General features: G+C 41.3%; 1 protein-coding gene across 4 annotated transcripts in view; it reads left to right on the top strand.

Annotated features, from left to right (window-relative positions):
* Window positions 1-433: 433 nt before the first annotated feature.
* The window catches only part of LOC140188725 (segment polarity protein dishevelled homolog DVL-1-like), a 154,920-nt gene continuing 129,707 nt past the window's right edge, over window positions 434-25,646 (top strand). For 2 of the 4 annotated variants that reach the window (XM_072245297.1, XM_072245298.1), the window contains exon 1: window positions 436-757. In XM_072245297.1, coding sequence (XP_072101398.1) covers window positions 588-757 — 170 coding nt within the window. In that variant the 5' untranslated portion in view covers window positions 436-587. Of the gene's footprint in view, window positions 758-25,646 lie in introns of all 4 variants that reach the window. The other 2 variants (XM_072245301.1, XM_072245296.1) reach the window with 2 other exon arrangements.

Raw genomic sequence — 25,646 nt, 5'->3', positions numbered from 1 at the left:
GTTACTGTGGGTGGAGCTAACACAGTGGGTGGGTTTATGATAGTGGGAGGAGCTGACCCAGTGGTGGGGGAGTTCCCACGGTAGGAGGAGCTGACCAAATGGGCGGGGCTATTGTGGTGGGTGGAGCTGATGCAGTGGATGAGGTTACAGTGATGGGTGGAGCTGTTGCAGTGGGCGGGGTTATAATGATAGAGGGAGCTGGCCCGGTGGGTGGAGCTGGTCTGGTGGGCGGAGCTGGCCCAGTGGGTGGGGTTACTGTGGTGGGTGGAGCTGCTCTGGTGGGCGGAACTGGCCCAGTGGGTGGGGTTACTGTGGTGGGAGGAGCTGGTCCGGTGGGCGGGGTTACTGTGGTGGGTGGAGCTGGTCCGGTGGGCGGGGTTACTGTGGTGGGTGGAGCTGGTCCGGTGGGCGGGGTTACTGTGGTGGGCGGAGCTGACCCGGGCTGGCACGCAGGCGGCGGGATGCTGTCCACCAGGCCGCGCTGTCGAGTTTGACAGGTCTCGTTTCTCCCACATCCATGAGCCGGTAGGACTGAGGGAGTGCGGCCGGGAGTGGGGTTTTGCCACCCGTCGCGGTTCCGATCCCCGATGGCGGAGACCAAGATAATTTACCACATGGACGAGGAGGAGACGCCGTACTTGGTGAAAGTGGCGGTGCCGCCGGACCTGGTCACTCTCGGTCACTTCAAGCAGGTCCTCAATAACAGGCCGACCAGCAGCTTCAAATTCTTCTTTAAGTCCATGGACCTTGACTTCGGGTGAGTTGCGAGCCCGAGCCCAAGCCCCGCGGCAGCCGGCCGCTCTCCCTGGTTCCGCGGCACACTCGGGGCCCGCCGGTCACTGCTGTCGCCGGGGTGGGGGCTGCGGAAGGCCGGCGCTTGCGGCCAGGGTGAGCGAGGCTGCCGTGGGTTAGAGACTCGGGCTGGGGGGCGGGGCGGGGCCGGGCGGCGTGGGTGGGGGGTTTGAGGCGGGGCGGCTGCGGGCTGCTGCTGGAAAGGGGCTGTGGTTTGTCCGCCCGCTCATTACGGGCTGAGCACCGATCGGGGCTTGAGTTGACGCTGCTGGCCAGTTAGTTGGTAAAGCACCTTGCCCGTGGTTTCCAGAAAACAATCATCCTTCCTAAATCATTACCCCTCTCATTTATTGCTCCCCTGGTATCGGATTATGGCCGTGATAGCTGATCGCTTGTTTACATAAGAACCGTGGGGTCTGCAGCTGTGGAGACCATTTCGCCCACTGTTTCAAAACTCCTGCTTGGACCTCAGCAGGAGAACCGAGAGCAATACTGGACTCTGTACTTTGGGAAGAATGTGCAGGGTTGACCTTTGCAGCCTAATTTGATCAGAGTCATACAGGGACATACTATGCAAACTAAGAGTGTACTCCATGAAATCTATTATGTTCAGAGATTATCATTATCGAAATGAAAGGGGGATCTGATACATAGAAGAAAACTACATATATATATGTGTGTTTGTGAAATCTGGAACTGGGGCACAAACATTTAAAAATTATGGCCAGACCTTTCATGAGTGGTTAGAAATACTTGTACATACAAAGGGTGTTGAAAGTTTGGATTGACCTTCTGAAATGGGTTTCAAGTTGGTAGATGATTGTTAAGCAGGGTATAAAAGAATATGGCTAATAATTGGCTAGGAAGTTCCAAATTTCAGTAAAACAAAGATACAATTCTAAAGAGATTCTGGGGGTGGGGGAGAGGTGGGAGACATCTTGGTGCACAGATTTTTGAAAGTGAGAGGGACAGGTAGTGGAAGATTTTATTAACATACAAAATCTTGGTGCTTTATTAATGTTCAAAAGTAAGGATCTCCTTAACCATTACAATGAATGCAGTTCTGGGTCACTGCATTTTTGGAAGGATCTGAAAGTGCAGGCAGAAAAGATTAAGTAGATTGGGTGCCACGTCGCAGTTAGTTCAACACTATTACTGCTCAGGGAGTTGGTGTTCGTAGTTCAATTCTGACGTTGGTCTGTAAGGAGTCTATACATCCTCACCGTGGAATGAGTGGGTTTCCTCCCACAGTCCAAAGGCGTACCAGTTAGTAGGCTGATTGGTCATTGATTGTCCAGTGATTAGGCTAGAGCTAATCAGGGTTTCTGGCCGACACAGCTCGAAGGGCCGGAAGGGCCTGTTCCACACTGTATCTCAATAAGGAAATAAATAGCCCTGGGAATTCGGGATTTCAATTATGTGGTTAGATTAGAGAAACTTGGAGTGTTGTTATTGGAACTAAGAAGTTTCAGAATGAATTAAGTAAAAATATTCAAAACCTTCAAGGGTAAATGCAAGGTGAATAATGGTGGAATGACTGAGAAGAAGGCGGCACAGATTTCCAATGTTCGCCAATGAAACCAATGCTGACCTGACGAAGCACTTTCCCAGTTGTCTGGGAACCATGATCCAGATTTCACTGCCTATAAAGCGATGGATGCAGTTTCAATCATGCCTTTTAAAAGGGAATTGAGTAGATCTTTTAAGGGGAAAAGTATCGGGGACAGAACCAAGAAATGGAACTGGATGGATTTGTTTCATAGAGAGCTGGTGAGGGTCAATAAGCCACTGGCCTGTGGTTCTGTAATAATATTTTTTATACACGAGGTTAGATCACAGCTAGGCTATAACCGTGTGGATAGTCAGAGGCTAACAGACAGTTAGTCCTGACGAAGGGTCTCGGCCTGAAACGTCGACTGCACTTCTTCCTAGAGATGCTGCCTGGCCTGCTGCGTTCACCAACAACTTTGATGTGTCCACATTACAACACTTGGGGTGAAAGGATTTTCCTTGTTCGTAACTTTTGAAGTAATGTCTGCAAGTCCAAGGAGTGCATCTTATGAGCACTTTACACAAATGTCGAACACTGTTAAGTGTGCTTTTTTTTAGATTATGAGGACAGGCAGTCCTCTTTTATTGTCATTTAATAATGCATGCTTTAAGAAATAATACAATATTCCTCCGGTGTGATATCACAGAAACACAGGACAGACAAAGACTGAAAAACTAACAAAAACCACGTAATTATAACATATAGTTACAACAGTGCAACAATACCATAACTTGATGAAGAACAGGCCATGGCACAGTAAAAAAGTTCAAAGTCTCTCGAAAGTCCCACATCTCACGCAGACGGGAGAAGGAAGAAAACTCTACCTACCATGCCCGACCACAGTCCGACTCTGAGTCATCCGAAAATTTCGAGCTCCGATCAGCCCTCTGACACCGAGTACTGAGCACCATCTCTGCCGAACACTTCGACCCTAGCCTCGGTCGCCAGCAGCAGGCAAAGCTGGGGATTTTGGGACCTTCCCTCTGGAGATTCTGGATCACACAGTAGCAGTGGTAGTGAACCGGGCATTTCAGAAATTTCTTCAGGTGTTCCTCTGTGCTTCTCACGTCTGTCCCCATCAAATCAGAATTGTGCACAGCATCCTACTTACAAATATGATATCATTTTTTGGTCTTTTTTGCTTAAGGAATCTTAGTGATCTCTTCTTAACATCATTTCTGGCATAATCTGGTGTCCTTAAAGGAGGAGGAAAGACATACATTTGACAGCTGACTACCTGCAGAGCTTTGGAGTAAGCACTGAAGTGCTTTTGAAATGAGATCCCTGTGATAAAGTTGGAAACATTACGCCAGTTTGCACACAGCGCATAATTTATCTCTACTGATTTTAATTCAGCAACAGAAGTTGGTCAAAGTCTATGAAGTGGGACTAAAATTCACACCAGTTGACTTTGGAAAATACTGTGTACTAAATTATACCTTACAGTGTGTGATGACCAGAATTTCAATGTCCTTCATATTATGAGATCCCAGAACTGCACATTATTCTAATAGTGTCATGGGCAGCATATTATGTAAAATTATCACTGCGTCTTTACTGAGAGTCCCACTTTTCAAGCCCATTTATGTACACAGAATTCTCAATTTTTAGTGTTCTACTTGAACCACAGTTTTCTATTTCTCCCACAACCCTTAGTGCCTTTCCTTTTACCTAACTGTAGTTTTCTTCCCAGAAATGTAACTTTGCTATCTTTAATTTGGATTGTTTTACATTTCTAACTGCTCGTTGATCGTTACTTGTCAAAGTAGGCAGGGTGGTTTTGATTTTGAGAGGTCTACGCACATGCAAAATCATCTAGAAACTTCTCTCCTGTAGATTTCGGGGCATTCTTTCAACATGGGTGTCCTTGTGGATAAGCAGGAATGGAACCAATGGCAACACCTTTTTTATATTTAAAATTAGTCTGACTCTTATACCAGTGTTATGCAGTAAAATATTCATGTACATGACTAATTTATACATGAAAATGTATTAAAGTGCATTTTACAGACTGAGTGAAAATATCATTGTGAGGGTTCTTCTGTGTATGGACTAAAACTTTCTTTTAAACTGGCTCCCAAATGTTCATGAATAGCAATGAAACTACTTTACAAAAGTGCATTCCATGTGTTGCTCTGCGGTCCCAATGGCATGATAATGTGCAACATCTTTCTTCACTTTCTTGAATCTATGTGCAGGTTACATGTTGCCTCTGATATTTACTGTTTTCTGCCATTAGAAACAATTGATCCTTTTTTAAAGCAAGTTGTAAGGAGCATGCTATGCTTGAGAAGTGTACTTCCATTCTGAAAGTTTGCAATCAAGTACAGAGCAGATTGGGCAGAATTATTTCCCTTGGGGGAATAGTGAACCAGATGATTTTTTACAACAACTCTGTAATTTATTTGTCACTTTCTGAGTCTATCTTTTAAATCCAAATCTGACTACTTCGATTTAAATTTCCCCAAGTGCCACAGTACATCTCAATCCTGTGTCTCCAGATTGATGGTCTTGTGTCTGGATAATATTGTTGAGTTATTGTACTTCTACCAAGCCATTTTGTGGTATGCTTCCCTGGGAAAAGAATAAATGTGTCTTTTCCTACTGTGAGAAAAACAATCCTAGTTTCCCTTGCCTGTCGATGTAACTGATGTACTTTGTATCTGGTGCATTTTAACAAATCTTCCTGTGCCACTTAAAGGTCTCGCCATGTTGCCTTGAGGCTGGAAATTGGAATTGACCATGCTGCTCAAATGGAAAGTCAGTGTGCACACCACATTTTTCTGCCTGTTCATTTCTCTTATTTATTTCATAGACTACAAAAAAATTAGCCTTTTAACATTCTTCAATTGACACAGCAGATCCAGGAAATTGATCTCTGTGGCAAGGGTTCAGAAACTGGGGGCATGAGGTAAAAGTGAGTCAGTAACTATCAAAGTTGGAATATATTTCATCTGAACTATAATGGAGTTGAATTTAAGAGGGAAGATTTCCTACTGGTCCATGATTATTACTACTTGTTTCCCATTGGACCAGGGTTTTTCTTTTAGCATGTCTGAGCGTAGTATTTTGCAAAGGTAATCCACAGCAATGCTGGAATCTGTTGCTTAGGAAATGATAATAGGACTTGTGCGTCTCTGCAAAGGAGGTGCAAGGTGCTCCTTCCCTCTGCTACCTGCAGGTCACCCTTGGGCAAGGTGTAGCACCTGATTAGCAACCACCCCCCCCAACCCAGATCATGGTCATGTGAAGCCATGGGAGCAGGTGGCGGATGGTCGTATGAGCAGCTGGTGCATATCACAGTCCTGGTTCTGCGACCACTGACACCAGACAGACGATCTCTGGGATATTGACAATGGCTGGGATCACCCATCTTGTAAAGACACTGCCCAAAAGAAGGAAATGGCAAACCATTTCTGTAGAAAAAAATTGGCAAGGACAATCATGGTCATGGAGGCCATGCTCACCCATGTCATACAACACGGCGCATGATGATGATGAATAGGACTTTTAGACATAAAATAGCAGAATTGGTATGGGTGCCTGAGAGGGGTGTTGTTTATTTCAAATCTACTAGAGTTGTTTCTTTGAGACTGTAATTGGCAGCGTTGATAATGGGGAACAGGTGGATGTGGTTCTTTGGATTTTGAGACAGCTTTTAACAAGGTGCATCCTAAAGTTATTCCAAAATAAAAGTACATGAGTTTGGCTGTAATGTGGTGCCATGGACTGAAGATTCATGTTAGCATATTATGTATAATCTCATGGTAAGTAGAAAGTCGTACAAGACGGAATGGATGAACTTTAGGTTGGGAAGCTGTATAACCTTGCTTTCAGGAAGGTGTGACTGGCTGTATGGCTTCCCAACATCTACAGGTATATGGAATCAGTAATGGAATAAATGTGAGATAGGTGTTCGATGGTTGGCACAGATCCAGTGAGTCAAATGGCCTGTTTCTCTATTATATCATTCTGACTGGCAGCATTATGGGATAGTGCAGTGCATAGACTGTCTAGGCTATTGGATACAATAACTGAATGGCTTTAACCTGTAGTGAGTTCCACAGGCCATCACTACAATTGAATTCACAATCACTTGTCACATAGATGCACTCACACAGCCACACACTCTCACAAAACCTCTTAAATAAAACAAAAATCTTGCGTTTTCTCGTTGCTAGCATCTTTTCTCCTGATTTACAGAATGGCTTGGATAGGGAAGATGTGATAAAGACACAAGCGCGTTAGTGAAATGTAAACTAGGTCATAAATATTAGACAATCTCTAATAAATTTAATTGGGAAGCTAGAAGTGTCTTCACCTGAAGAGTCGCCACTATGTGCAGTAGTTACAACAAGACTTGCATTTAGCTAACACCGTTCAAAGCCACAGGAACTTTGCAGCCAATTTTGTTGTTTATTGTCCCTTTCCGTGCCTTGTGGCACACAGGGCAGCAACCTGGCCATTTCTTCAGCATTTTTTGTCTGTTTTTTATGAGGCTGAGTTGCTAGCTGAATGCTCAACCCAGTACGGATGGAAAGCGTCCAAGGAACCAGCCGTATTCAAACCTGGGACCACTCCGGTGCGGATGCCACTACACCACCAGACAGCTATTGCAGCCAATGTAATACTCATAAAACGTAGTCGGTGTGTTTGCCAATTTACAGATGGTCATTTCTCACAAACAGCAAGAGTAGTAATGCCCAGATAATATTTTGTTTCATTTATATTTAGTTGAGGAAGAACTACAAGACAGATCACTGGGACTAAAACTACAGCCTCTTGAATGAGAGCCCTTACAAATAGGTGTATTAAAGAGAAGCTAGATAAGCAAATTAAGAAGGAAGGAGGAAAGAAATGGATATACTTTTCAGATTAAGTGAAAGAAGAGACATGAATGGAGCCTAGAAACTCAAATTCTCTTGATCTTTTGATATCCTTTTCCTTAATAGACCAACATCCATTCTCATGCATCGAAGCACTGTTTAAATTTATCATCAGCATCTGTCTTTACTGCTAGTTGGCTCTCAAATTGTGGGCAGTGGTGTACTTCTTCCAGGTTTCACTGTCAGCCTTAGTCTGAGTGCAGTCCTGCTGTCGCTAAACACTGAGAGACTGAGACCAGTAATAATTCCTTCCTATCTCTGTAAATCCCCTTCATTTCTATAAACCCTTGAGTTAGCTGATTCTTAGTTTCTGTCTTAAGTCATCCCAAATATAATTCCCAGCATTTGTGGTGGTGCTGACTTCTGCCAAATTTATGAATCTGGAGTTCTCTTTAACCCTTCCTGACCTTGTACCTTTTAAAGAACCCCTTCAAATGTGTGTCCGACAAAGTGATCAGCAGCACTGGGGCTCCACAGGGGACTGTCTTGTCTCCCTTTCTCTTCACCATTTACACCTCGGACTTCAACTACTGCACAGAGTCTTGTCATCTTCAGAAGTTTTCTGATGACTGCCATAGTTGGATGCATCAGCAAGGGAGATGAGGTTGAGTACAGCGCTACGGTAGGAAACTTTGTCACATGGTGTGAGCAAAATTATCTGCAGCTTAATGTGAAAAAGACTAAGGAGCTGGTGGTAGACCTGAGGATAGCTCAGGTACCGGCGAACCATGTTTCCATCCAGGGGGTCAGTGTGGACTTGGTGAAAGATTACAAATACCTGGGGATACGAATTGACAATAAACTGGACTGGTCAAAGAGCACTGAGGCTGTCTACAAGAAGGGTCAGAGCCATCTCTATTTCCTGAGGAGACTGAGGTCCTTTAACATCTGACGGATGATGCTGAGGATGTTCTATGAGTCTGTGGTGGCCAGTGCGATCATGATTGCTGTTGTATGCTGGGGCAGCAGACTGAGGGTAGCAGACACCAACAGAATCAACAGACTCATTCATAAGGCCAGTGATGGTGTGGGGATGGAACTGGACTCTCTGACTGTGGTGTCTGAAAAGAGGATGCTGTCCAAGTTGCATGCCATCTTGGTCAATGTCACCCATCCACTACATAATGTACTGGGTGGGTACGGGAGTACATTCAGCCAGAGACTCATTCCACCGAGATGCAACACTGAGCGTCATAGGAAGTCATTCCTGCCTAAGGCCATCAAACTTTACAACTCCTCCCTTGGAGGGTCAGACACCTTGAGCCAATAGGCTGGTCCTGGACTTATTTCCTGGCATAATTTACATATTACAATTTAACTATTTATGGTTTTATTACTATTTAATTATTTATGGTGCAACTGTAATGAAAACCAATTTCCCCCGGGATCAATAAAGTATGACTATGATACTATAAATCAGAGTACATTAAAAGTTCAATACAGTTTTAAGATTTAATAACCTGGTCTCAAATATCTATTTGAAAATGACTGTTTGGTGTCAGTGATGCATTGAGCAGACTTGACATCCAGTTGTAGTGCCTTCCCGTCCACCACAGTGCAGTTTCCATACCAAACAGTGACGCAGCTTGTTACGATGCCATGAGTATGTTTGTGCAAAGTCCAGCTCTCTCAGAAAGTAGAGGCATTAGGGAGTTTTCCTGACTCAGTAGGATGTGTTCAGGGATCATAAGAGGTTATTTGAGATGTGCTCTCCCATGAGTTTGAAACTACTTGCAGTTTCCACTGCTGTGCTGCCCACGTAAAGGAAGATGTGAGTGGTGAGAGTTCTCCTGAAGTCGATAGCCATCTCCTTTGTCTTGTTGACACTAAGAAAGAGGTTATTTGCCAGGCACCAGGCCTTGATCTCTCCCATCTCCACCCTGTAGGCTGTCTCGTTATGGTTGGTGATGAACCCCATCACTGTAATGTCATCAGTGAACTTGACAATTAACTTGGCAACGAACTTAATAATATACTGTATAAACTCAATTTGCAGCACTCAGGGAGGCACCTGTAACAATGAATTACATATGATGTGGAAGGATAGCAATGTGGACCATAATGTGATGCCACATGTAGATCCTGTTTCCATTGGGGCTGCATGGGAACTTTAATTTAGAACATTATACAATAAGTAGTGCCACATATCACACTGGTTGCAATACTCACTTCTTTGATTAAACAGCTACTTTCAAGTGAGAAGCTAGTTGGTGAGTATTGGTATTCTTATGGCTATTAAGAGATCACATCTGTAGGTAATGCCATGATTTTGTTGGAAAACTGTTTTGGTTCTCTGTTGTCTTCTTTTTAACACTCGTTGGCTGTGTAGCCTGAGTATCTTTGTTGTGTGTATGTTATCTTGAGAATAATTCTCTGGTCTGTGGCATCTGATTTATTAATACGTTAAAATCACTGTATGAAGGAATGTGTTAACCTCATGGAAGCAGTGCCTGTCCATTGTATTTTCAATAACACTGGTTAATTATTGGAGAATAATACAGAAGATGGTACTGAGTGTTGTAGATTTTCTCTGGCACTTGTTCTTACAGCGCAGTCAGGCAATGAGAGTATTGGTGGACTTGCTGATTCACCTGTACTAATGACACTTGAGTCCGCAGATGCTATTATCTGGAACAGCACACAAAGCATTGGAGGAGAATTCAGCAGATCAGGCAGCATCTGTGGTGAAAATGAACAATGTTTCAGGTCGTGCTGAAGGGTCTCGGCCCGAAATATCGACTGTGCTCTTTTCCATGAATACTGCCTGGTCTGCTGAGTTCCATCAGCGTTTTGTATGTGTAGCTTGGATTTCTCTTGTTATGTTTCAGGTCGAGACCCTTCATTTGGACTGAAAGATAGAAGAAAGGTAGCTGGTATATTTAAAACAAAAAGTAGAAGGAAGGGGTGGAGCAAGAGCGAATGAAGGGAAGAGGGAGAGTGGGAATGGTGTCTGAAGCTGGGAGGTGATAGTGGAAGTGATAAAGGACTGGTAGAAGAGGAGTCCTCTGATCCTTTTCTCTCTTCTCTCTCCCCCAATCCACAAGGCCTCATCACCCTATCTTCTTTCTAGTCTCCAACCCCGACATCTGCCCATCACCCACACCCTCTTCCCACTGGTTCCTGTCCCCTTCTCCCTCGTGTTATTCTATGCCGGGGTTGGCAACCTTTTTGCCTCTGTGGGCTGGATCACATATTAATGAGTGGACGGTTGGCCAGATAAATGCCATAAAATACTTCAAATATGGGAATTATCCATTTAAATACATCTTAGTTATGTTTTGCCTCAAATTAATGAATAACACATGCTAGAAAATCATTTGTGCTTAAGGTTGCTCTATGCTCTCTCCTATCAGATTCTATCAGTTTCAGTCATTTGTCACTTCCCAAACTGAAGGAGTTTAGTGAATTTTAGAGCTCGGTGACTTGGCAGCTGATATCACAGTCACTTATATCAGTGTAGTTGAAATCTGCAGTGGTCATGAGGTCAGAATAAGAATGCAGATATCTTAGTAGGTATAGAGTTTGAATGCAATAAAATTAGAAAGAGGTAAACTGATGGGATTCGAAAGTGAGAATATACAGTAAACACTGAGGTATTACTTACTTGGAGACAGTGTGATGGTGAGCATGGAAGCGATGAAAGACCGGGATCTGAAACAACTAAGGATGTGGTCTATGGGAGTTTGGATAATCTCCAGTTTTACATAAAGTAGAATGGATAAAGCTAGCCTGGAGGATGTTCAGGTAGTTAAAACAAGGTAGTCAATATAGGGGTTTTAAAATTGGCATGATTGGCAGTTACTGTAGGAGATGAGTTGAAGCAGTGGCACAATTGGATGATACTGCAGAGGTGGGAATAATTGACAGGATGAGTCGATGGTCTGTGGCTCACTTTGGTGTCAAATATGATGCAAGTTGTAAACAGTCTGGTTTAGTCTCAGGCAGTTGCTATGGAGAGGACAGAGTTGATGGTATGATAATAAACAATGTACGACAGGCTGAAGGGTTCAGCTTTAATTTTCCCATTGTGTATTGGAAGGCATTCCTGGTCATCGAGTACTAGATGACAACCCAGAGACGATAGAAAGGTCAAAAGGTGGTGATGTGGTAGGGCTGGCTGTCATTGATGTTTAGGCAAATATAGTGAATTCCGGTTAATTGGGACACATTGAACATAGAACATAGAATAGTACAGGCCCTTCAGCCCACAATGTTGTGCCGACCCTCAAACTCTGCCTCCCATATAAGCCCCCACCTTAAATTCCTCCATATACCTGTCTAGTAGTCTCTTAAACTTCACTAGTGTATCTGCCTCCAATTAACCGAAGTTTCATGGGAATAGTTGAAAAGGTATAAAAAAGACACACTGCAATTTAACTGTGTAACAAATTGTGTATTTAAATGAAATACAGAACAAATGAGAACACTATCAATGCTACTACAGTACTGTAAAACTGTTATTAGCTCCTAATAGTTTTCGATGGAATTCATAAATGCCGTGTATGCTGCACATCCTTTTGATTTACTGTAAATGAGCAAAATCAGTGCAGACACCTAGTGTAGATAATGGACTGCCTTCGTACAATGCTATCGATGATTGCATCTTCCAAATCTTCATTCTCATTGTAACATTCAAGATGATTGTCAATACCTTCAAATTCCTTGTGGTTCCTAACTTGTTGAAGTACTAAAGTTGTTTCATTTTCACTACTGCCATTTCTGGCATCTCCAAGACTGAATGCTTGAAACCGCCATGAGCAAAACAGTTCTGAATTGTCTTACTACTTATTTCTCACCAATGTTCAGTGATAAAGGTCACTGCTTTTTGAACACAAGCATACTCAACTGATGCTATTTAAAAACTGTTCACTCTAAGTATGGTGTAGTGTCTAATGGCCACACAAGTGCACATGTCCGATGCTAGTTAGAAACTGTTCAGCAACAATTTCCTGCCCCAATTAAGTGGCCTAGTGTCCCAAATAAATGAACGTAATCCTGGCTATTTTCTCAATTTGGTTTAGTTCTTTAAGGGTTGTCCCAAATAAGCGGCTGCCCCGTTTAACCGATAGCCCAGTTAACCAGAGTCCACTTTATTAATGGTTTTAGTGCAGCGTCTTAACTACGTACAACCCTGTACTGACAACAAATTCCTCAATTTTTTTCCTATTGTTTAAAACTTGAAGAGTGAGAGCAGTAAGTGAAGGTGAAGAGGGCACAAATACTTTCACAATGAAGCTGTGTTCTATTTGTTTGAGATTCATTTCCTGCAGTTAAAATTCTGGAACTAGCTTCCTGTGAATGAAAATCTAATTAGTGGATCCTGCTGTGAAGGACTGTATGCTGGTGCAGATGAGGTGGAGTGGTTAGTGAGCTATTTCATCAGGCAAATCCATTTTGGTGAAATATTTCACTGAAAATGAAGGTTTTACAGAAGTGCAAAAAGATGTTTCTGAGAGAATAAGAGGACAACCTTGGCATTTTAAATTAATGTGTGCATAATAATGTAAATTCATAAAAAGCTGTGTTGTAATAAGATGGAGAAATGCTTTCAGAGAAAGACTGTGGGTAGGGATTTGAGTACTTCAGCCACAGAATTACTGACAGATTTAATGTAAATGGGAAGGTCCTGATCGGAAAATGTGGAAATAAAAAAGAATTTGTCTTTAATTTTGGTATTTTACTCTACCCACTTACTCTGATTTTGCCAGGTGGTTTGAGATGGGATGCTGAGGTGTGGCCCTGATCCTGCCCTGAGTGAGATTTAGGATTGAGTCTGTGCATTTGCTGTGCTGCCTTGCACTTGACCCAAATGGTAATTCTTTGTGCATTAGACTAGATTCATCTGGTTATTCAGTTAGTTGGGGTGTGGCATGCTGAGAGGATCTCGTATTTCCATGCTATTTATGAGGAGGCCGAGTCTAATGAGAGAAGCATGTCAGCATAGTGGTTAGCTTAATGCTGTACGGTGCCGGCGAGCATGATTGGGGTTCAGTTTCTGCTGCTGTGTACAGGGCATTGGTACATTCTCCCTGTGTCCCTGCGCTTTCCTCCCACATTCCAAATACAAATGGGTCGGGGTTAGTAAGTTGTGGGCATGCTATATTGGTACTAGAAGCATGTCACATTTGTAGGCTGCCCAGCACACCACGGACTGTGTTAGTTATTGACGCAAATGACATATTTCACTTCATGTTTCTATGTACTGTAGCTGTGACAAATAAATCTCTTTTTTTCATTTACACCTGTGCTGACTCTTGGCACAGGCCAATCAGTTGTATTTTTCTTGTTTCTCTTAAACCTCTCACAAGTCCATTCTCCTGCCATTCACTGAAACTAGAGATAATTTACAGTGATCAGTTCACCTGTCAACTTGAATGCCTTTAGCATGTGGGAGGAATCTGAAGTCCCCAGCTGAAGCCAAAGTTGTCACTGCAAGTGTGCAAACTCTACACAGGTAGCACGAATGTCAGGATCAAACGGGCATCACTGAAGCTGACCTATCTTTTATAATTAATCCCTTTGATTCCGAGGTAACCTTTTACCTCAATTCCAGCACCAGATTCTGAGTGTTGACCTTTCCTATACCTTTGCATTAATCTAAAACTCACAGATTATCTTTCACCAAAATATCACACCTTTTTAAGCTATAAAAGTACACATAATGTTTCTTCTTGTATGTAGACTAATACCACTTTTTCGCTGACCATTCCTGCTAATGGTGCTCAGAAACACCTTGTAAAGTGTCCAGCAAATAGCGGTTCAATCATAGGGAGACAGCTGAAAAGCTATTGCTCCATGACAGTGGGATGCAATAGAATCTTTCATTGAAATAAAAAGGCATCCTAAGGCACCTTGTAGCTAAAGTTATCAAAGAAAATCTGATTCCAGGTTATAGTGATGAAGCTCAAATGATCAAAAGCTTACTTAAAAAGCAATTAGTAAGGACTGTTTTAAAGATCAAGCAAGAAAATGGCAACTAAAGGCATGGCTGTTTGTCTGGAGTGATGAAGATGGGGAAATTCAGACCAGTTGATGGATTGTTAAGGTTGTATGTTTGGAGAAGATGCACTGATAGAGTGAAGCAAGTTCATGGAAAAATTGTGAAATCAAAAATGAGAATTTTAAACGCAGGCTATTCTGCAGATGGTGGAAATACAGAGTAACAAATACAACTTGCTGGAGGAGCTCAGCAGATCAGAGTTTTAAATCCTGAGAACTTTAAAGTTGTAGATTGCTGAATTGGTGGAGGTGCACAGCAGTGAGCGTAGGATAAGGAGGATGGATGTTTGCCAATCCTGCTCAGAAACATCTGCCTGAAGGAACCGTTGGTGGAATGTACAACAGCTCCTCATGGTTGCCACTGTCTGTCCGAACTTCGCACAGCAAAACAGCAGTTCAGAACGCTTCAGAACAAGGATCAATCTTGCAATCTAAATTGTCGGGCAAAGTTAAAAGGAGATAAACCTGAAATAAGAACTAGAAATTCTACATTTACGTGGTAATTATATTGGCATATGATTTAAATCAGGTTAATGTTTTGGATGTGACCTCTCCATCATAATTGCAGGACTTGAAGAAGACTTGTTGCCTTATGCTCAAATGCCAATAAAAGCTGTGTTATTGTGACAGTAAAAAAAGATATGTTTTAAAGTGGCAGAATGGATTTGTAAAATGTGCAGTGTTGCCTTTTCAATTGTTATACTTTTCTAAACTGATTATCTGCGGAACAGATTCCACGGGCCAAATGGCCTAATTTTGCTCCTATGTTTTATGGCCTCGTGGTCTTTTGAAATATTTCAGAAGTATGCAATAATAGAATTTGAAAAAGGTTAGCAAAGTAACCCAGATGATGTCAGACCACTTGGATCTATATATTTAAAGACTAGTCAGGAAATTTGGGGTTAGGCATTCTAACAGCCTTTAATATAAATTTGGAGTCTTTTGGATCAATAGGGTAAAGAAATGGGTTAATTGCCTTGCTGTACTTTAAGCTGTTTCCTATCATGCCATGACCTCACATCACCTTTGTTTCTGACAAAATAAGATAAGAGTATTTCAGTGAAATGGACGCTTGGCAGAAAAATAACAGTAAGCTTCACAATTCGGTTTGGCCAAGTTATGAGTAATGGAAGTTCTCCAACTGTTCACTTCATTCAAATGAAGAAAGGCTGCCTATCATGGGGAAATGAAAGATAATTTAATTTTTAAGAATCACCCTTTCTCCTTTCTTGAACTACCTTTCTGGTTGACTTGGTTAAATAACGTAGGGATTAAAATAACTTAGAAACCAGTGATGGTTCCAGTCATTTCTGGTTTGGCACAATCCAGATTCTCCGCATATCGTGCCCAGCAAACATTTTTGCAGCATTAACCTGATCTTTCCATTTCCCCTCCCCTGAGAATATCAGTTGACTGTTACTTATGGAGCTATGCTGCAATTTTTATGCTACTGTGGAACTGAAATGGATGTTCCTTATTGTGTACAATTAATCTGAGCTGCATTTAAAATTACTCTCTGTACTGTGTCCACTTCTATTTAGTGAGCCTTGTGATTGTGGTGTAACAAACAAAGAAAAAATTGCACAGGTTGGATTGGTGTCTCACAGTCAGAAAGGGTTAGCCACAGCTTTTGAGGATCTTATAATCTCATGCCTTGAAATATGCACTTTGATGTTCAATTTTTTGCTAAATTCAGCAAATTCAGGGATGTGGATTTGTTTATTAATTGTGAGGGGCTCCTTGGATTTGGAATAAAGATGAAAGGTTGAAGGACGGAGTTTGTGGTTGTATCTCCGGACATTTATTCCGTGGATTATTCTGAAGTCTGTAATTTTAATATAAAAGAAAACAACAAACTATTACTTTATAAGCAGCTCACAAGCAACAAAATTGCAGATGATAGTGTTACACATCTCACCTATGTGCATGTGACTCTTAAGTTTGCATAGAGTCTGCTGTAGGAGTCTATTACCACGATGTTTTCTACTGCATTTCTAAAGTGCCTTTCATATGAAAACTGGAGAAAATTTGTTGATGTTGTTCAAAGTGGTTGTATGTCAATATTGTTATAGACTGCTAGTGCTGAGTTATTTGCATATGTTCTTTAACATTGATTTTGGCCCACGGGAGGCTTCCAGCAAATGGTCATTATTGGGAGGAGGGAGTTCATGTGAAATTGTTGAGTCTTAATAGAACTACTAAGAGATTGTGCCTAACCATGTGGTTTAGGACAGATACAGTACTGTGCAAAATCTTAGGCTCATATATATAGCTAGGGTGCCTAAGACTTTTGCACAGTACTGTATTTGTCTACCTGGAGCGGAGAGTGAGTTTGTAAATCTGGCAGAAATGTTGAGAGTGGAGCGCTATGGGAGGGTTGTGGGAGAGGTGGCAGAGAAGAAGTGCCAGGGACAGGGGGGTGACATGGCTGCAGACACACCCAGCCCTGAGAGGCCAGTTGATTCCAAACAATTGGTTTATTGATCAATATAGAATGTCTCTTTAGTGCTTCCTGCTCCCTCCGCTCTCCCTTCCCCACCTCTCCCTCCCCCCTTCCCACTCTCAGTCCACAATAGAGACCCATATCAGAATCAGGTTTATCATCACTCATATATGTCATGATTTTTTTGTGGCAGCTGTACAGTGCAATACATAAAATTACTAAAGTACTGTGCAAAAGTCTTAGGCACCCTAGCCATATACTGTATATGTATTTACTGTACATGTTTAGCGTAATCTTTATTGACAGCCCAGTTTATGTGGAAAAGCGAAGCGGCTCACACTGTTGAATATTTGGTCAAGTCACTGAAGAATGCATGCTAACCTGCATTCATCTTCAAGCATTCTTCTCAGACCTACCTCAACTCATTAATCTAAAACCATACTGTGCTTTTGGCAGATTTAGGGTTAGGGGTAGGGTTAGGGTTAGGGTCTGGGGTTAGGGTTAGTGTCTGTTTAGTAGAATTTGTTCTAATAGTTGCCTCTGCTACACAGAGAAATGAAATAAATTCATAGTTTTTGCCATCAGCTTTGATTCTTGCATTTTTTGAAAGACTGCCAAATTTCTTATGTCTAGTGGCATTCCTTCATCCATCCAAGTAATGATCATGATACTGTGAAACACCTCAGTGGCTTTTGGCCTTGATTTTTAAACTCTTAATCTGATGGAAAGAGGATGATGTCCTGTCACAGATTTCCTGTATCGCACCAGCAAACATGATCGCTTTTGTTCACATACTGAGTGCCATGGTATTTTCACGTTAAGTATTATTATATTTTATTTTTTATTATTATTATTTTGTCCCCTCTGTTAGATTATGTATTGCATTGAACTGCTGCTGCTAAGTTAACAATTTTCAGGTCACATGCCAGTGACAATAAACTTGATTCTAATTCTGACAAGTAGTCTGCTTTCATCTAGTGTTATATGCAGTTGTTATTTTAAAGTTGCAGTTGAAGTTAGTTAAGTTTGAATTTTGGAGATTATGAAAAAGATGTATTTTATTGATCCAAGTCCAGGTAAGTTTGTTATACTCTACAGCACAGTCATAAAAAGATACAAATGCACTGTATTGCCAGAGAGAATGAGAGAACTTCTCATCTTTTTCTCGTGTCCTGATGAAGAGTATCTGCCTGAAATGTCAACTGTTTACTCTTTTCCATGGATGCTGTCTGGTCTCCTGAGTTCCTCCAGCATTTTTTGTGCAAAACTCTGATAGTCTGACCCAGATGGGACACTGAGGCATGGCTGACAGATTTGTTGGAATATTGGTTGCCATCCCCCAAACACTTTTTGGCTGATAAACGGTATTATAATTTTTAAAGTGAATCCAGTGAGTTTCAAGAGTGTGCAGAAAGTGGGGCTGTCAGTTATGGGGGAATGCAAGAATCTGATTCCCAGTGTGTTTTAGGAGCACAGAAAATGGGCCTTTGATGTTTTGCAGGGGAGCAACAGAAATATCACTTGTGAGCCTTATGATGAACTATTAGGATTTCTGAATGGTCAGACAGCAGATGTTACGCATCTGAGATGGCTGAAGTAGTACAGACCAGTAAGGTCATAGATAATTTCAGCAGAAATTTAGAAGAGAAAGTTGCAGTCGCTCATCTGAACAAAAGACTGCCACACTGTTAAAAAAGGTGTGACACTATCTAATTTGTTTGCAGTTGGTGTCCATTTGACAAGGTGGTCGAAAATTTTAAATAATGCTTCAGCTTAGAGCTGATTGTGGACTTCAGAAAGGGCAAGAATAGGGAACATACAGCAACCCCTATAGAGGGAGCAGAAGTGGAGAGTGTGAGCAATTTCAAGTTCCTGGGTGTCAAGATCCCTTAGGACCTAACCTGCTCACAGCATATCAATGCAGCTATAAAGAAGGCAAGACAGCTATATTTCAATAAGAGTTTGAGGAGCTTTGGAATGTCACCAAAGAGCACTCAAAAACTTCTTCCGATGTACCATAGAGTGCATTCTGACTGGCTGTATCACTGTCTAGTATGGGGGGAGGGAGAGGAGGTTACTGCACAGGATTGAAGTAAACTGCAGAGTGGTAAAATTGGTCAGCTCCATCATGGGTACTAGCCTCTGTAATATCCAAGACATCTTCAAGGAGCGATGCCTCAAAAAGGCAGTGTCCATCATTAAGGACCCCCATCACCCAGGACTTGCCCTCTTCTCACTGTTACCATTGGGAAAGAGGTACAGAAGTCTGAAGGCACACACTCAGCGATTCAGGAACAACTTTTTTCCCTCTGCCAACTGATTTTTGAATAGACCTTGCCATGAACATTACATCACTATTTTTAATGTATGTTTTTGCACTATTTATTTAATTTAACTATTTGATATACATATACTTACTGTAATTCAGTTTTTTTCCTATATTATCATGTATTGCATTATACTGCTGCTGCAAAGTCAACAAATTTCACAACATATGCCTGTGATATTAAAGCTAATTCTGATTCTCAACACTATCAGTAATGTATCAAAATCTCAAATTCTTTACATATGTTTAGAGGAGGCAACGTGTCATATTGTTCTAATTATTTTTAGAGGTCCAATTTCAGGAAGTTCTTCAGTTGTGCATTAAGTTACCAATTAGAATGCAGATTAGCTGATAAGCAGATGCAGGACAAAGTTATTAATCAGCCATACATTCCATTTGAAAAGACTGGTAAAATTGGCATTATGGTGGAAGTGGAGGGAGAGGATGTTTTGTTTACTTCAGGATGCAGACCTGAATGCATTGTGTTACAACGCTTATTGTCGACGCTAACTGCCTTCATTGAGACACGGTCACATGAGATACAAAGGAGGTTTCTATGGAAACCAGCAAGCCATGTCATACCAGGAACTTGTGAAACCTGGGAGTCCCATCATTACAAAAGGCAGCAGGTCTGATTTCAATGCCAGAGAATTCATGCAACTTTGGTACATGCATTTCAAACAGCCCACCAATAAAACTGCAGTAAAATACCTTGCACAAGCAGGTAAATTATTGCAAATATTGATAGCTATAAGCTCTGGATGTTTTGTAGTCAGGGAAACAAATATGCAGAACCTATCAGAATACCATAGAGATAAAAAAAAGACTCGGAAGGCCAAATACTGTAAGTGTCTCTAGTGGTAACAGAGAGCACTGTAGTAGTTTTTAATTGTCATTAATTCCATATTAATAGTAATTTTAACAACCACGGCATTATGATGAATATTGATAGTACAGTAGATACCTCATTAACAGGGAGAGACACATGTGCATAATTTTAAATATCATAAACTAAGAGAAATGTTGTACTGTGACCAAGTTCTGAAGCATTGTTAAAAATACTAAATCTAGTGCGAAGATGACAGAGGAAATTGAGCAGCTGGTATTCGTTGATGTCTACACTCAGAAACCAGCAGTAGTTGTAGGGAGCAGATTAACACATTCTATTTTGCCTCTGTTCTTTGGATTGGAAGGTGAAGAGCCCCTGTTTAAATCATTTCTTCCTCCTCTGATTCAGATCATGGAGAAAAGTGGCATCCAGCCAAATGAAACAATGAGATAGAAAGTAGCTCAGTGCAGAGGTCAAAAAACAAAACGTGTTTTAATAGAGAAAAAAGTAATTGATTGGAAAGGATATTGTGGGAAGGATGCTGTGCAGCACTGAATCTGAAAAGTTACTGCAGGGCCAGCAGAGTAGACGAAGTGCAGGTTACTGTATAACATGAAGAAAGTTCAAGAAATAAGAATGAGAAGACAATGCAGCATAGAGAGGAAGTACTTGAGTATAATTATAATGAAAAACTGGCACATATGACCAAGGCATTAGCCAAAATGATGAAAGTGTGCCTATGAAAACTTGGTTGAAGGCCTTAAAATTGGTAGAAAGTCTCAGTCAGGAAATCTAACTTGGAACCATGAAATGAGCAGTGATCTTGTTACCTCTGAGACGCAGTGCTCTTACTTCTGACGGTTAGCCTGCTATTTTTTAAAACTTCTTTTGTCATGAAAGTTAGGTGAGGAGGAAGCTTCAACTCACCTGGGGATTGTCTGGTTTTACTAACTTCAAACAAATACACACGAGGCCTGTTAGATCTAACTGTAGTCATACAGCAGTCTTAAATGGTCATTGGAATAAAACAATTGTATCAAAGTTAGCCAAAGTTACTTGTATTTCTAGCCATTGCTGTATTTTTATTGAGACTTGTAACGAAGAAGAGTCAACGATTGAAAATGTACTGGGATGTTTCAGTTGTAAATGGAACTGGCCCTGGACAGGGTTTGACATAGGAGATTGGTTCAAAAGCCTGTGGGATTCAAGGCAAGTTTGAACCAGAGGATGATCAGACATACAAACTGCAGGTAGAACTTGAAGGTGTACTCTTAAAAACAGACAAGCCCAGGAACTGTTGTGATACAGGGCAAAGAGATGGCATGAGATGTTTAAGAAATCTGCAGTATCTTGAAATTAGATATTTTATACAAGTTCTTGAATGTAATTGGGACTTGCGCGCTTTTTATTGAACTGTCACTCGTGCATTAATATGAGTGGGGTTGTCTATTCTTTTGAAGAAGACATAATGTGGTGTATGCATATTATTTTATTTTCCAGCACTTGTTTACCAGCTGTTAGGCATGACGGTTAGTTTAAGATTAGTAAGGTGCTATTATCTTAAAATGTGTCACTTTAAGCTTAATGCTTATTTGGCTGCAGAATATTACCGTACTTTTAGTTTAGACTCGCAAGATTTCCCAACTTGGAGTGCACAGACCTCTTGGTTAATGGTAAGGCTTGATGGCATAAAAAGGTTGGAAACCCCTGGGAGAGTTGACTGCCACAGTTGATGCTTCAAGTGAATTTGTTTTATTCCACAACTCAATTACAAGATTCCAATAGACTAAAGAGGATTGCTGAAGTGTTTGGCCTGTTTTTGTGTAATTTGGGCCGAGATCCTTCATGCGTCCTGATGAAGGGTCTTGGCCTGAAACATCACCTGTTTACTCTTTTACGTAGATGCTGCCTGGCCTGCTGAGTTCCTCCACAATTTTGTGTGTGTTGCTTGGATTTCCAGCATCTGCAGATTTTCTTGTTTGTGTAATTCCTTGTCTTTGAGGTTATGCAATTCTTTGATTATCTAAGGAGTGCTGTGCTAAATTTGAGACAGGCAAAGCATATCTATGCTTTATTTGTACTGATGTAATGTTGAATTAGTGCATCTTTTTTCTCCCATTACTGTGTTTGCAATAGAACAATAGAATGAATGACTAGTGGAAACATTTTGGCTCTCCCAACTCTAGTTAACCTTGAAAAGCCAGTGGTGGGATTTTTGCTTGAACTTTGTTGTAACAAGGAATTGCTAGGAGGTTTGTTTTACTGCTTTGCCTTTCTCTGTTGTAGGTTATAGCATTGTAATGTTTGTAGTATCTACACCAGGGGTCGGCAATCTTTTTGCCTCTGTGGGCCGGATAAATGCCATAAAAAAAAACTTGAAATATGGGAATTATCCATTTAAGTACATCTAGTTATGTTTTGCCTCAAATTAATGAATAACACATGCTAGAAAATCATTTGTGTTTAAGGTTGCCTACCCCTGGTCTACAGTATGGCGGGAGGAAGTGAAGTTTGATAGCCTGGAGATGAATTGTGGAGGGGTGGAAGGAACATGGAGATACAGAAGACTGCAGATGCTGGAATCTGGAGCAACACACAATCTGCTGGAGGGCTAAGTGGGTCGAGCAGCTTCAGCAGGAGGAAAGGAACGTAGACAATTCCCTTCCTCCCACAGCTGCTGCTCAGCCGCTGAATTCCTTAAGTATATTTCACTAATTCAAGCTTTCCATGTGGTATTGGCCTATTGGCTGAAGTTAACATGATTTCTGACCTTCAGATCCCACTTAAAGTATGTGAAATATGATTTAATAAATTTGTTTGTTACAGTACATGCACCGTGAAAATCTTTGTTGTGCTTGCCATCCATGCAGATCATTTCATCACATTGGTGCACTGAGGTAGTACGTGGAAAAATAACAGAATGCAGAATAAAGTGCCACCGTTACAGAGAAAGTCCAGCACAGGCAAACAATAAGGTGCACAGCCATAACAAGATAGCTTGTGAGGTTGAGGCAACTTTATTATCCTAGGGGGTTGACCATTCAATAGCTTTATAACAATGGGATAGAAAATGTCCTTAAGGTTGATGGTACCTTGCTTTCAGGCTTTATTGTACCTTCTACCTCATTTGATTAGCAGGATGGGGAAAAAAAGGGAATATCTGGGGAGTAGAGTCTTTCATTATGTCAACCACTTTACCAAGATAGCGAGAAGTGTACACAGAGTACTTGTAACGTAGGCTGGTTTCTGTGATGTGCTCAGCTGTATTCCCAGCATCTGCAGAGAAGAACATTATTTCTAAAAATTTCCCTTGCAGTGTCCAGCTTCTGACTTCCAGTTGCAGCCACAGTGATTTATAGGCATGTGTCTTTTTGAACAGGGGATTTGTTGTTGACTACACAATAATGTAAGCTTCTTTTCCCTGAAAAGTATTCATTGCTTGGTACTCGCGTTACATGAAGCTCATTTTTTCTTTCTCCAGTGTTGTTGCCTGACCTGCTGGGCTTCCCTGACAGTCTCCTTTGTTTCATATTTCCAGCAGCTGCTGTGCTGTGTCTCCCACAATTCCAGTAGTTTCTGTTTTCTCCTCCTCCTCCTCCTCTCTCACCTTCTGTTTACATTTTCTCTGCAATGCTTAGCTGCCATTAGCAATTCTTCAGCAACCTTCTCTTAGTTGGTACCAAAGTAAACTCTACCTTCAATTAGTCTCCACCCTATCATAAAACATTCCCTGTGCACTCTTTACCCTGTTGCCTTCTCTGCAATATTAAACAGCCTTTTTTTCCCCTCACTTTTCCCTGGTCTGAAGAAAGTTAATGGACTTGAATTATTAATGTTGTTTCTCCCTCTAACGATGCTGCTTGACCTGCTAAGTATTCCAGTATTTTCTGTCTTTAAAATTTCTGCACCATTCAACCATGTTTGCAAATGTACTACTGTTAATCAAAGATTTTGCATGTATTTGACATTTAGAAGCACTGAGACTAAAATCATTGAAAATTAATACTCTGAACATCCTTTAATAGTTTACAATTTGTTATATTCATTGAAATAAAGCAGACAATCCTAAAAAATTAATAAATAAGTATATTTGCACTCATTTAAATAAATTCAACTTTCAAATTGAAAATAAGGTATTTGAACTTGTTTGTATCTCTTATCACCATCTTTTCTTTTGAAATGAATGGAGTTTTTGAATTGGTGCCAGGTATGACTTGGTGTATTTGAGCAGGCAACATAATTGCTGGGAAACTACAGCAAGTTGGCACTGTGCTTCTGGATTTCATGAAGACTGCAGTTAGAATGACAGCAATGAACATGTGCCAAGAAGTTCAGAATTTTTGACTGAGTGGCACTCTGAAAAGGTTCAGATGACCAATCTGGCCCTGTCAACAAATAAATTGTGTATGGTTGACTTACAGCTAGCTATTGTTGTGGAGCACGTGGAAGGTGAGGTAGGGCTTGAGCAAAGATTTCTTAAGCCCACAAGGCTTTTCACATTCTGCCAAACATTAATGAGCAGAGTGAGTAGGACAGGATCCAACTTTGTTGCCTCACTTTTTGAAAGATCTTGTCTGACTCTAAATATGGCTCTGTGCCTTTAAACAGATTAGTATATCTGACTCAGAAATCTTTCAGTCTTGACATTTACATGATCTGCATTCACATACTCCTCTCTTCATTTCAGTTTACTAATCAACTGAATTTGAATTCCATGGTTCCCATAGTGGAATTTTAATTTCTATCTCTGAATCTTTAGATCACTAGGCTGTTTCTAGTTCTCTTTTATTTTTGAGACAAATTGTGATCTGAAGAACCAAAATTTCCTGTTGACAATTTTAAAGGCACAAGCTTCCCAAATCGCTGTCCAACCAAAGCTTTAACCTCTGGTAATGATTATCTGCAGAACCAGGGAGGGGAATCTGCTAAAAATACTGCTCCTTGCTTTGAGGAATCACCACTTGACTCATTATCCATAAGGCCACAGTGAGCCGGACACTAGTTTGGAAGGTGAGATACTGAGTCCTGATGAAAGTTTTGACAATGTGGGGTGACCATACTTGAGCCCTTTTTTTTCTGGAAAGTGCTTGCAATTAGAATCACTGAGTATTGCTCAGGTGAATTCTGACTCCAAGTCAATCCATGCTTACTCTGATCTCAGTAAAGAGAGGGGATACTCGTGAAGGATGTAGACAGACTAGACAAGAGAAGCTGCTCATGTTAGTAAAGGTTCAAGAACTTGGGGTTATAGGATGAAGACAAAAGAACATCGGGTGACATCAGAATTAGTTTAATATACAGTGAATGATTAGGGTCAGGTGTACCAGCCCCGACTAGGAGTTGAGAATGCTATCATCTACCTGCTGAACTGTGTCTATGCCCACCTGGACAAGCCAGCGAGCACTGTGAGGGTCATGTTTTTTGACTTCTTCAGTGCGTTCAACACCATCCACCCTGTTCTGCTGGGGGAGAAGCTGACAGCAATGCAGGTGGATGCTTTCCTGGTGTCATGGATTCTTGATTACCTGACTGGCAGACTACAGTATGTGTGCTTGCAACACTGTGTGTCGGACAGAGTGATCAGCAGCACTGGGGCTCCACAGGGGACTTTCTTGTCTCCCTTTCTCTTCACCATTTACACCTCAGACTTCAACTACTGCACAGAGTCTTGTCATCTTCAGAAGTTTTCTGATGACTCTGCCATAGTTGGATGCATCAACAAGGGAGATGAGGCTGAGTACGGGGCTACGGTAGGAAACTTTGTCACATGGTGTGAGCAGAATTATCTGCAGCTTAATGTGAAAAAGACTAAGGAGCTG

This window comes from Mobula birostris, chromosome 27 (genome assembly GCF_030028105.1).
Source record: "Mobula birostris isolate sMobBir1 chromosome 27, sMobBir1.hap1, whole genome shotgun sequence".
Classification (NCBI taxonomy): domain Eukaryota; kingdom Metazoa; phylum Chordata; class Chondrichthyes; order Myliobatiformes; family Myliobatidae; genus Mobula; species Mobula birostris.
The sequence above is the reverse complement of the archived record's forward strand: the minus strand, read 5'-3'. Positions and strand labels throughout refer to the sequence as shown.